This window comes from Microplitis mediator, chromosome 1 (genome assembly GCF_029852145.1).
Source record: "Microplitis mediator isolate UGA2020A chromosome 1, iyMicMedi2.1, whole genome shotgun sequence".
Lineage (NCBI taxonomy): Eukaryota > Metazoa > Arthropoda > Insecta > Hymenoptera > Braconidae > Microplitis > Microplitis mediator.
The window spans coordinates 28,777,475-28,791,435 of NC_079969.1; the positions used below are offsets into that span (position 1 = coordinate 28,777,475).

The 13,961-nt window shown below is 32.1% G+C and overlaps 1 protein-coding gene across 2 annotated transcripts in view; it reads right to left on the reverse strand.

The window, feature by feature from the left end:
- Positions 1–1,769: 1,769 nt before the first annotated feature.
- The window catches only part of LOC130675771 (RNA-binding protein MEX3B), a 32,818-nt gene continuing 20,626 nt past the window's right edge, over positions 1,770–13,961 (reverse strand). For both annotated transcript variants that reach the window (XM_057481625.1, XM_057481616.1), the window contains one exon: positions 1,770–7,670. In XM_057481625.1, coding sequence (XP_057337608.1) covers positions 6,664–7,670 — 1,007 coding nt within the window. In that variant the 3' untranslated portion in view covers positions 1,770–6,663. The remainder of the gene's footprint in view (positions 7,671–13,961) is intronic.

A 13,961-nucleotide genomic window follows, 5' to 3' on the forward strand; every position in this document is an offset into this window, starting at 1 on the left:
TTTTTAAATATGAAGAAAAAAAAAAATGTCAGGCATATTTTTAAAATGAGATCGAGTTTGTGGGCTGAGAGCTGCGCGTTAAAGCCGCATTCGTTAATAATTATCGCGCGTGTGTATTAATTTAGTCTACATAATATACATATATATATAAATATATATATATATACATATATTAGTAGCAGTGTTAGTAACTATCGATACAATTAAATATTTGCGAGTTACAAAATTTAATTTATTTAAAATAATTAAAATAATAACTAACACCCATATATATATATATATAATATAGATATAGATATATGTATATATGGTTTAAATAAATACACACTTTACATTGATGATAAACTAACATGCATATTAAACCCAACACACACTGGGATTAATTATTAATATTATTATTATTAGAGTTAAATCGAGGCTAATAAATAACACAGGTATTTATTACCGCAATTAATAATAATAATCCTATTTAATAAGACCTACGGATTTCGACAATTGATTAAGTAGGTAAATAAGTAAGCGGTTACGATTATAATACGATTCACTTAATTTTTATTTTATTTATTTTTTTTTTCTCACTTTTCAACTTTATAATTCTCAAAACGCTTTTAAATTATAATAATAATAATAATAATAATAATATAATATATGATTTTTTTATTTTCTTTAATTATAAGTAATTAATATAATAAACATAATTAATAATAATAATGTATACTTTATTTATATAATTAAAAATCGGTGTTTAGTCGAGTGCAATTGTCGCTAATAATTCAAATATTTGAAAAGCGCGCGGAATCAAAAGGCGGGAAATTTTGATTTTAAAAAAAAATGTAATTTTGAAAAAATTTCCGCAACTCGCACCAACACCAATTAATAATTAAAAAATTATAATAATGTGTAAAAAAAAGAAAAAAATATTAATTTATATATTTATATATTTAATTTAATTAAACGCAATTTTCAGTCTCATTACGAGCGATCGTTATTTTTATTATATTTTTTTTTTTTTAATAATTAAAATCATTCCCATACATTTTGTTTTCTACTTGCGAATAATAATCTGGAATATCAAAAATACCGGACACACTAGATAGGCAACTCTATATATTTTTTTAATTATTTTTGTGTGGAAAGACAAATGTTTATACATTTAACATTTGAAAACTGCGAATATATTATTTTATATTTATTTATTTATAATAATAATATAATATAATATAATAATAATAATATATACTCATATTAATATTTATATTTATAATATATTTATATATATATATATATATATTTATTTAGATCCATATATTTATTAAATAGATCGATCGTTATAGAGACTCAGCTTAAGAAAATGCGAGATACATTTCGTTAAAAAATATCATTTTGATTATGAAAAAAAAAAAAACTCACATTAATAAACTAATATAATAATAATAATAATAAGTAATTATAATAATAATAAGAATACATAACTATTTAAATAGAATATGACATGTTTCTTTAAATTAAACAACAATTTATCTCTTCCGCTATATGTTTTCTCTTCAAATATAATTATAATTATCATCAATGTTAATTAACCCTAAGTTTATTTTTATTATTAATTATTTACCGTAAAAACTATTTATTTATTATTATTATTTTTAAAAATCTTACGTTTAGTTATTATTCTTTGAGATATGTATCGTCGTGTTCGTGTTCTAAACTCTTTTTTTTTATTATTATTATTTTTTTATTCCATTATTATTATTATTATTTATCAGTATTTATATATTTTTACGCGGGAGTAAATCAGTGGGTAGAAAAAAATGGGATTTGATCGGGAGGCTGACAATTGCTATTCTCACTCTCTGCATCCCTCAGACTTTTTATTATTTATTTATTACTTAATTTTATTATTATTATTAATTAATAATCTTATCCACAATTACTGCTGCTATACTGAAAAAACTCATCTACGCGCAAGCTTGAGCTAAAACTCAATCCCTTGTTTTTTTTTTTTTTAAATCCCCGATATATATCACTGGTCAAATTCTCGCGCGTCTACTCAATTTGTCATGTTTTTTATTTTTTCATTATTATTTTTTTATTTTTTTCTTTCATTTTTTTTTTTTTTTATACGAAAAATGGCAGTTATCGGTCACAGCCAATGGCTATAAATATTACGCTTAATGCCTTACGTAAGCTTATTAATTATTATTTACTTTATAATTAATTTTTTTTTCAACTTTTTTTTTTTTTTAATTTTTTTTTTTTGTTTTTTATTTTTTTTCCTATAATAAATAGTATGTCAAAGGGTCACAGCGGGTTTATTATTTTTAGTCCCTCATCTCCATAATTATTGCGCTTATTATTTAATTATTATTTTTATGATTTTTATTAACGAGACTCGAAGGTGAGAATTGCATTTGCATTTGAATAAACATCAATTTTAATATCAAAATAAATAGTAAGGGAGACTGTCAGAACCTCGGCCAAAGTGAAGGCTATTTATTTACTTTTTTTTTTTTTTTCTTTATTACTATTAAATTTATTATCATTATTAATTAATATTTATGATTAAGAAACTCGTTAAAAATTAATCAGAGTCCTCCATGTCTAGCGGAGGTTCTCGACATCGAGTCTAAATCAAAAGCTCCTTTAAATACTACGCCTTAGTTTATTTATTTAGTTATATATTTTAATATTTTATAAATTTATATGAATTAATGAAACCCTGAATTTTAAATGCTTAAGTCTTTAGCAAAAAAAAAATAAAGTAAAAAACGGCAACCGCTCGCACCTGAGACAGTCAAAGACTCGCTCAACTTAAAGTTACTCTAAAAAAATAATTTAAAAAAAGAGATTCCGCGCCTTTTTTTTTAAATACATATAAATATATATATATATATATATATATAGATTAATCATTTTTATTAAACACCATTCATACTATTAATATATTAATATCCATTGAGAATTTAAATCCTGTCGTACCTCCAATCACTCACGTAAACGCGCTCGAGATCATTCTCTTTTTTAATTCATAATTTCGCCCGCTCTATTCCGTTGATAATTTTTAAAAAACATTTTTTTTTTCTATCAGACTTATGAAGTGCAGAGACGTAAAAAAAAATTAATTTTTAAATATTAGTTTATTTTTAATTATTGTTTTTAAATCGGAACTGGAGATTAACTTACAAATATCGTCATCACCGTAATTTTAATTTTTTTTTTTTATTTCACATTTACATTAACGTAGAAAAAATATATAATTTGTTGCCATCGAACTTAAAATATAACTCTTAATTTTTTTTGTTATTTTGTTTTTTTAATTTTTTTTTTTGACTTTTGTTTATATATATATTAATAATATACTTTAAGTGCGGACCAATATTTGTTAACGAACGTATAAATATTATATTAAAATATATATGTGAAAAAGCATTTATTTATTTAATTAATTAATTAATTAATTAATTAATTTTTTATTTTTTTGCTTACGGGTGAGACATTTTCTGACCTCTCGCGCTACGGATTAATCTAAATACTCAATATAAAATATGACAAAAAAAATATAAACTATTTAAAATAATAATAATAAAAAAAAATTACAGAAAAATAATAATTATAAAATAACACACTGTCTTTATACTTTTTTAAATAATAATTAATTATTACTATTTAAACTCGCTCGCACCGGTGGGTCTCAGCACGTTGGCTTATTTTTTTTTTTTATTTATTATTATTTTTATAATCAAGATAAAAGATATTTGAGCACATATATATTTATATATCTCGTCTTACTAATTATTATTATTTTTAAAAAAAATTCTCTCTCATTATTATTTAATTTTAACAAATGGCAACGATTGACAAGAAAATAATAATAATAATAATAATAATAATAATAATAATAGTAATAATAATAATAATAATTTTATAAATTTAAATGACAAATAACTCACGTCTGACAACGTTGGCTGTACATGATTTTAAAAAAATATATAAATGTAATAGAAAATTATAAATTAAATAAAATATAGAAAAAAAAAAAAGACGTGTAATGAAAAATGGTAATCACAGGTGGGGGTATTCTAAATCCGTATCTCACATTTTCTTTTCTTTTTTTTTTTTATTCGTAATTATTTGGAAATAATGATTTTTAAAAATAAAATAAAAAGTTAAAACCCCCGGATTTCGGAAAAAGAGCCCGGTTAAATTAATATTAATTAAAAAAAAAAAAACCTGCGGGAATTTTCCTCTTTTCACGAAATCAGCTTTGGTCTCTCTTAATTTTCATTTTTATTTTTATTATTTTTATTTTTTATTTTATGAATAATAAAGAGAGAGTGTAAAGTCTTTCTTTCTGTTTCTTCTCTATTAATATTTTATATCCATATACATATACATATATATGGTAATATGTTAAATATTTAATATAAATGTCTCTCAAAATGAAAATAAAGCAAAAGACGTTTGCGTTTTAAAAAAAAATAATAATCAAATTAATCAATCATATATTATCATAAAATATCAATTACTTGAATTAAAATGTATCAAAATATTGTTATATTAAACTAAAAATTATAATAATATATGATTATTTTAATTTAAATAATAGGGATAAGACGGCGCGGAGCAATTGCTTAAAAATTTTATATATATATATTTTTTTTTTAATATCGAATGTATATTTATTTATATCAACTGATAATTAAATATATATTCAAGTTAAAATAATAATAATAATAATAAAAAACCGCAACCCCGCGGCCTTAACTTTTCTCACCCCCGAATTTCATAAACATCCGCCCCCCACCCCCCGAATTTATTCATAAATAAAATATATATATATATAATCGGCTGTGTAACTTCCGCCGGTCATCCCGTCACGCGAAAAATACAAAATCTAAATTCTCGATAAAATATTCATATATTTATATTTATATTTATATTTGTTTTTTTTTTTTATTTTTTTTATTTTTTTATATATATATATAATAATATATTTGTTATCTATTTATATTTATGTTTATATTTTTTTTAATTATATATATTTAATATATTATTTAAATTGCTATCGCTTATTAAATATATATATATAAAGGTAAAGATAATACTCTAAGCGAGGGATGTCCGGTAAAAGATTTCGCGCCGTTTGAGCTATAAATTATTTATTGATTTCTTTTTTTATATTTATTTTAGTGATCAATTTGTTATAAATTTAAATTTAATTATAAAAAAAAAATTTCTTTTAATCACTCAGCGAGCCGGCGACTCGAGGGGTTGCGTTAAAATCTAAATAATTATTTATTTTAATTTATATATTACTCATTTTAATGACTTCTAAAAATCGTTAAATATATATATATACCACAACACTTGTTCCTAATCTCATTTTATTTAAATTATAAAAAATTATCATTATGATTATTATCAATAATAATAATTATTTTATCATTATTAATATATATATACATATACATATATTTATATGTATATACACATATATATATTTGTTGTTTTTAAACTCATTCACTAAATTGGCGAACTTGACACACACACAGATCTACGAGGATTAATTATTACATATAAATCTCATTAAAAAGGATTCACGGCGCGACTAGTTTGTTTACAAAGAATAAGACCAAACAATTATTTATTAACTCGAAATTTTTAATTAAAATAATAAATAAATAATCGTCAAGTCTTAGACTTTAATGGAATAATTTTAAATCTGTTGGCTGCATTTATATTTTTAATTTTATCGAATTCACTCAACGGTTTTCAAAAAAATTTTTTTTTTAAATGCTAAGTATTTATGCACTGAAAAAAAGAATTTCTTGGCGCAAGAAATATTTTGTATTATGAATTGAAGACAAAAATTTTTCTTGGCTCAAGAATTTTTTTCTCGCCTAAATAATTTTTTTCTTGTTCCGATAAAATTTTTTCTTATCCCAAGAAAAGTTTTGTTTTCACTTTGTAAGACAAAAAATTTATTGGGTCAAGTAAAAATTTTCTTAGAACAAGAAAAAATTTTTTGCGCCAAGAAATCCTTTTTTTCTGTGTGATAATAATAATTATTTGTTAGTAATTATTGTTATTATCATGTGAGATTTAAGTGTTGCGAGAAAGCTGGCGATAGGAGACGCGCCGCGAGTCGGGGAGTCTACACCTACAGCATATTTAATCGATTCGTTGTATCCGGTTGGCGCGGGAATCAGCGAGCGTTGAACGCATCAAAATCCCCGGTTATATTTATTCATTATTATTTAATTTTTTTTTTTGTTTGTTTGTTTGTCATTAGTATTATTATTATTTTTTTAAATGTAATTAATATTCATAAAATTCTTTGTGTAGTTAAATTTTAAGTTTTTTAAATATGTATGTAATTAAATTTAATTAAATGTGTGTTTTAAAATCTTTGTTTTCATATTTTTTTTTAATTTTTTTTTTTTGTTAATAAATATTGGCAGCAGCAGTGGAATTTAAATCTTGTGCGCGTCTTTCCAGACTCAAGGGTCCCTCGAAGTTGGTTTCTCTTCTCGATAATTTAAATCGTTCTTCATGTTATCCTTACAATCGTCTCCTTTTTATTTTTTTTTTTAATAATAATCATCATTATCATCATCATCATCATTAAGTTTTAAATAGTCTGAAGATAGTTTAGGATGAAGCATCTTAAGACAGAATTCTTAGCGCCTGGAGAACAGGTCGCGAGCAGACAGGACAACTGGGATCGGAACTTTCGCAAACGCGATTCCCGCAGTCAAGACAGAACAAATTGTGACCGCATGGTACCAAAGCTGCGGTAACTTCTTTGTCTCCGCAGACGACACACTCGCGACGTCCACCAGCACTTCCAGTGCCGAGTAGTGAATCCGTGGGGCTTGCAGGGCTCGCTGAAGCCGGTGGCGATGGTCGGGATGGTAGTGTTACTCCCGGGAATGACCATATTGATGAGGCAGATGCTGTCTGAGATTCAAATGACGGTGAGTCTCCAAGTCCTTCGTCGCGGTCGATGCCCGCGCCCCAGATGGCCACGAGGTCGTTGAGTCCGGGTGCTCCGGAGCTGCTTGATGAACTGCTGCAGCTTCCGCTGCTAGAGAAAGCGCCACTGGTGGAACCGTTTGACCCATTGGACCCAGGTGGATCCAAATTGCCGAGGATTGACCCTAGTCCGCCGCGACACAGAGCCCCAAGCAAATCAACTTCGTCCCCTACGAGACCACCCGGTCCGCTGGTTGAACCTGTGCGGAGTGCAATGTGAGCTTCTATTTCACGTCTCGCGGCCTCGACGTTCTCTGGCAAACCGGTAACTTCGAAGACTGGCTCCTTATCGCGACTGGGTGTGACGATGTAGGTGTGGGTCTGGTGCTGGATCCTCTTGATTGTCGCACCTTTTGGGCCAACTACCAAACCAACAACTCTGTATGGCACGCGTACCTGAATAGTCACGTGGCCGGGCACTGATGTTGGTGGACCCGGTGGTGTTCCCAGTAGTGCGCCCAATGAACTCTTACGTGAAGCCCGAATCTGTGAAAAGTGTTCAGCTGCTGACAGAATCTCGCGTTTTGCACGGGCTACATCTTCCTTGCGTCCGGTCACCACGAACACTGGCTCCTCTCCGCGTACTGGAGTCTTTATGTAGGTGTTGGTTTTAGCACGGAGTGCTTTTATCTTGCAACCTGGAATCATAAAAAAAAAAACAAAATTTATTAATTATTCTAGTTAAAATATTTATTTTGCAATGTTTGATAAACAGTTGGGATAATTAATGCGGACAAAAATCACAACCGGAGGTTAAAAAACGAGTTATCTAGAGTGTGGAAAGCGCGTTTAATTTTAAAGGTCCGTTTAAAGATCTCGTAGCTGAGAGCCAGCGATTGTTGACGCGAGATGAGGCATCGCCCCGAGGATGAGGTGAAGGAGCGCTGAAAAGGAGGAGCAGGGGGGGAGTTAGCTAAGCAGGCAGGCAGGTAGGCAGGCAGGCAGGAAACTGGAAGTAAAGGAAGAAGAGCATCGGCGACCCGGTCTCTGGACCCGCAGACTCTGGCCTTGAGTCGGCGCAATGCTAGCAATGCAGGTGAACCACTCTCCACTTAATATTGTTTCTTCTCGCTCCGATATACTGCAGCAAAACTACTAAACTCGTCTTATTTCCGAGAGCGACCGACTCGACTCAAGAGAAACAGAAAATGTGTATTCGCCGCTACTCCATCGCGTGTCTGCAATTTCTTTCTTTATTCTTTATTTCTTATTATATTCTCCGACTTTGTCTTTGTTTTATTATTTTATATATATATATATATATATATATATATATATATATATATATATATATATATATACTATACTTTGGTTATTCTTCAACAAGCCTCTACTCGAACTGCATACTCCTCCTCAACTCCATTTTCCTCTCAAAGTATAAATAATTTTTGTTCCCAGACTCTTTCCCAATAAAATCTCCGTCAATATTAATAAATAAATACACGGATCGAGGTTTAATTAATTTATAATTATTATAAATTACAAAAAATATATACATAATAATGCAATGTCGAAGCTTTTAAATTCCCCAAGGCCGTTTGGAGTCTGCAGCCAGCAATCTTGACATAAATACGATACCAACTGTGAGTAATCGGTGAAAACAGACAACACGTAACATCACTACCAACAATAACAACAACAACAACAACAACAACAATAACAAGGGAAAGTAAAGAGACCTTTGTACTTGGATTTAAAACCAAGCAGAACCTGCACACCTGGAAATATTTTGTTCATCTTCAATTACAGACTCATTAAATCGTGAATAATTTAACTAATATGTATAGAGTGTAAGCTGAAAAATATGTGTGGAGATGAAAAGGATAAGCTTCAGATGAAAGGAATAAAAATAAAAAGTAATGAGTAAAGTGGATATCGATGGAATTGTAAGAAGGCTCTGGACTCTGGAGGAAGTCGAAGGGGAAAGACCTCAAGAACTAAGTCGTCGACTCGGTGGGTCAAGCAGACACTTTGATACCGCCAACAAGCAGCACATGGATGTCTGTGAGCATGTGTGAGATGCGAATGTGGGGATCGAGAGGCAGGTGAGAGCTCTGAGCTCGTGCAGGCAACCTATGGGCATACCGATCCTGCTCACAGGGGCAATGATGATACACGGCAATATAACAGGGATGCAATCCTCAGTTGAGGAACGAAGATGGGTATATATATATGTATGTATATATAATAGTGGTTAGGTGTCCACGCGACGAAGAAAGAACGCGTCGAGAGGGGGCGTGGGTCGTAGACAGTTGAAGGGCCGCGGCCAAGGTGAAACGGACGAACCAACGAACTGGTGAACGGGTGTATACAAGTAAAGTGTATTTGTGTGGAATACGAGTAGTATATATAAGAGAGAAAGAGAGATGTGTTCTGTGGGCTGGTTTTGCTTTGTCCATGGCAAAATTAACCGACAGACGAAGGGCGAAAACCAAGGAGCTCTCATTCCTCCTTTCTCTCGCTCTATTACTGTTTAAATTATTTTTATATCTACTCCTCTGTTATATTGCTTCTATAAAACAACTCTCGAACGGTGTCCTCCGTGTCTTCTGACGTTACGCTCGATGGAGAAACCGTAGATGTGGATAGACTACAGTATAGTGTTCCGTTCAAGAACACCCGCATTTAAACCCATGCCTCAATTCACGCGACACTCGACGACCAATTTTAAAAAAAGTAAAAAAAATTTTCCTCATATGAACATGGAGACGCTGAATAAATTTTAATAAGAGGATGAGAATTCAATAAAATTAGCCTGTGAACTGGGATAATGGGTATAAGTCAAGCTCACGGGTTGACTTTATTCTCACGATACATCATATCATGGAGAGAAAAATAGTCGTAGTTGCTATGGATAGTGAGTAATAGAGATAAAAAAGAGCGAGAGCGATAGAAACTATAACGACACTGGAGCTAGAGTTGCGATCAATGCTGATGTATCACTATCTCTCTTATTTTCCCGAGGTTCTAGAATTTTCCAGCCCTTGTACTGTGCACTATACTGTATGTATACGTGTATACGTGTTGCCGCATATATATTTTTATATATAGCTGTTGGTATTTCAAATAGACAGTGAGTCGATAAATGCACGTGGAATTTTTTAAAAAGAATCAGGATGACTTGTTTAAGGTTAAAACTTTGTCATTTGTACAGTAAATGTTACCAATAAAATGGTAATTGGGAGAACGGCAATTGTAAGCAATTTATCTTGTACGAGTGGTTGAGCAGAAAATTCAGTTATTCAAGAGCAGAGGGAATTATATCGGCCGACAAACGAGCTCGAAATGTTTCTGGTCTCTCTAAAATCATCGCGGTCCGGGTCCAGGCGGTTTTATTATTTTTTTAAAACAAGGCCGAGATTAAGAGAAAGAGAAAAAAGAAAAAAAGAAAATTATGAGTAAAAAAAAAGTAATAGTAACCAAAAAGCCATCTGCGTGCGCGCGGCACTTTAGTAATTGCTCCCCTTGAAATGGAGAACGCCTACCGAAATTCCAGGGCCTTTTCTGTATGCTAGCCGTGTCTGCTGCAGTGCTCTTGTGGAGTATAGAGCTAAGTATCTCGTATAATACCACTGCAACAGAGTTCTTTTGTGTTTAGTGGCTCCTCGGCACACTGATTTCGGTGCCAATGCATCAATTACTTTCTCTCCTCGTTTCTCTTCAGCACAAAACCCACTAATTTACATATATTTAAGACCAACAAAAAGAAAAAAACCATTTTTATGGAAATTTACCGTAAAAAAAGTCATTATGAAAACACATTGACAATTATACTATTTTTTAAAAATTATAAACGCTTGTCAATCAATTAAAAACAGGAGAAACTTCCCTTTTTTCCGAGAAAATTCGTTTAAATTTTTATTGTAACGAAAAAAAATTTTTTTTTTTAAAATAATAATAATGGAAAGCATAAAAATTTAACGGCCTGACAGATGGTGGTGGTTTTAAAAAGTAAGCAAAATACCTCTTGAGTAATTTAGTTACGAAAAGGGCAATAAATAAAGGTAATAACAAAACTATAAAATGTGTAGGTTAAAATAAGAGAGTTAAAGTGTAGCAGAAATAAAGATAAATAATGATAAAGAAAAACCCTTGCCGAGGAATAAAAATAATAAAAGTAAGAACCAATGGAAGATAAAAAGGATATTCTTGTTGAGTACAGGACGTACCGTCGTCGGTGGGCACGAGTCGCGAGCCGCCGCGAGTACAAGTTTCTCAGGCAGGTCAGTGAAACTGCGCCGTCAAGTTGAAGGCCAACACCCCCACAATGCATCGCCGACCGGAGGAGGAGGCACCCGCCAAGAGTGCTATACACTCTCTGCAATTCTCTTTCTCTTTCTCTGTCTCACTCTAGTGTGTGTACACCATCCCCACCAACATACTCGACACTGGTGACGGGCACATCCCCCGCACATTAACAACTCCCAACTCCCAACTCCCCTCCTGTATTGTACGTACGTGCACTCTAGCATCGACACATAACAGTTCTCACCCACTCCTCCCTCCTCGTTCCATACCAAAACTTATGGCAGCATAGACCTGCCCGATGATGAACTCGACGGCATTATCCCGGAGAAGAATGACACTACAACCTCTAGAGAATAACGACCGTCTCAGAAATCTGAGGATCTATAGCACAAGTAGTGCTCTATTCATCTTCCAAAAGACATTATCCAGCTTGAATAGCTCAGTACAAATAAATTTTATTGGAAATAACTTGTGTCTATTTATTCGTCTCCGCGTGTGATAGACTTGACAAATTTTATCAACACATTTTTTATTCGTCTATCAGAGCTCTGGAGTCTGTGTTGACTTTTATTTGATAAGTCGGGCTGGCAGATGAATTTTAAGTATGAGCGGTTGCGCCGAGAAATAAAACGCAAAGGGGTATAAAATATAAGTAGAAGAAGCAGCAGAAGAAGAAGAAGAAGAAGGTAAGAAGTCGAGTGGCGGAGGAGGAGAGTGCGATCGATTTCCGTGACCTCGCCAAGGAGGCGACGACCGGCACGGGACCTCGGAGAATCTCGTTTCTACGTGCATACCCACTTTACTATGCACGCAAACCTGATAAAAGACTCAACTGGGCATTCCCTACTGTGCTGCCGTTGCAAAGCAACTCTTGTTCTTATTATTATTATTCTTTTATTACTTCTATACTTGTAGCATATACTTATACATTATGCTCCCCACACACTCAGACGATAGCTTCTGTACTTATACTCTATTTAACTCATATATATATGCATTTAAAGCCCGTGTATTATTTTTATGTCCAAAGGATTTAAAACTGTCGTGTCTACTTTTTTAAATAAAATGTAATAATTTATTTTGGTAATAACAAGTAAATACTATTATTGAGTTTCCTTGATAGTCTTCTGGTACGAAGGCCAGAAATTCCAGCTCCGTAAATAGATCGATGACACTCGAGCAAGCAATCTCTTATTTTTATCTTTTTATCTCTTTGGTTAAGAGCGTGTGCGACCCGACAAGTGCGTACACTGCGTTTTACTTTCATATATATGTATATATGTATATAAATAAGCGAGTAAGTAAGTGTTATATATATGTCGATGCATTGGGTTTTACTGAGGACTCATGCAGCAGCAGCAGCATCATCATCATCATCATCAGCAGAAAAGTTCTATGCCAGTGGTGTAGTTATATAGTGTCGCTGAAATAACCGGGCTTGGATAAAGTGCAATGGACGCAAGCATGCACGCACGTCCATCCGTCCGTTCGTCCGTTTAGTTATACATATATTACATTAGTTTGTTTCACCATCCAGCAGTACGGGTCTACACCACACGCACAGTAACTTTCTGCCTCTGCCTCTGCCTCTGTCTTAACTTCTTTCTCTTTCTCTTTCTCTTTCCCTCAACTCTTTACTCCTATCCCATGACATGCGGACGAGCTTTTTCGTCGGTTCTTTATATTATCTTTAGCTCCTTACTCAACGTCGACGATCAAGACTCCGTAGCTGAGACGAACGAGTGAGCAAATGACAGTGGGGGTCACACTATATTAAGATTGAACTCTACTGACATCAACGACTACGACAATTCAACCGGTTCATGCCTTTCGATGAGTAACAAACCTTTTTAAATTATTTTTCATCTCCATTATTAAGTTTATCAATTAATTAACTTATCAACCGATCAATCAATCAATCAATCTTGCATATTTTAATATCCCTCTTGATCTCATTACAATGGAGAAAATATCTGGGTAATAATCTATCTGGACACGCAGTTAATTACTTGGAGTATATCCGCATCTCGATGAGCATCTTACAATTCAGTACTGTAACTTTACTAGACCAAGTACCTTTGGAGTAGCAGCTATGCAGTCTATCATTCTCTTTGCTCACTCACACATGGACACATAGTTGATGAGTATGTATATTCGCGGTATACATAACAACCAGTGCATTCTAACGCTGAAACTCCCTCCTATTCTATCCATATAGCTCACAGCTCACAGCTCACAGCTCACAGCGGGATGTCCCCAAGATACTACTACTCAAGTACCTCAACGTGTTCCTGACTAACCAGAGTATTAATATCAACCGAGCACTGACCCGAGCCAACGTATTAGTGAATTAACATAATTGCAAACTATTTCACACTCGGTATTTATTTAATCCATCCACTCACTCGTTGACAATAAATAAATATATATACACTGTAAAAAACCGTCCAAGCGGTGTAGGTGTTAAAATTATCGGTGTTAAATTTACCCCCGAAAGCGGTGTGAAAATAACGCCGCCACCGGTGTAAATATTCTGTACCGGTGTCAAAATATTTCATTTTGTAAATATTTTTACTTACTCAATCACTATGTTTGTTAAAAAATGATATTTTTTATTAATTTTCATAAAGAACTGAAATTTTTTGTGTTTTATAATCTTTAAAGTTAATACTCCAAGCGGA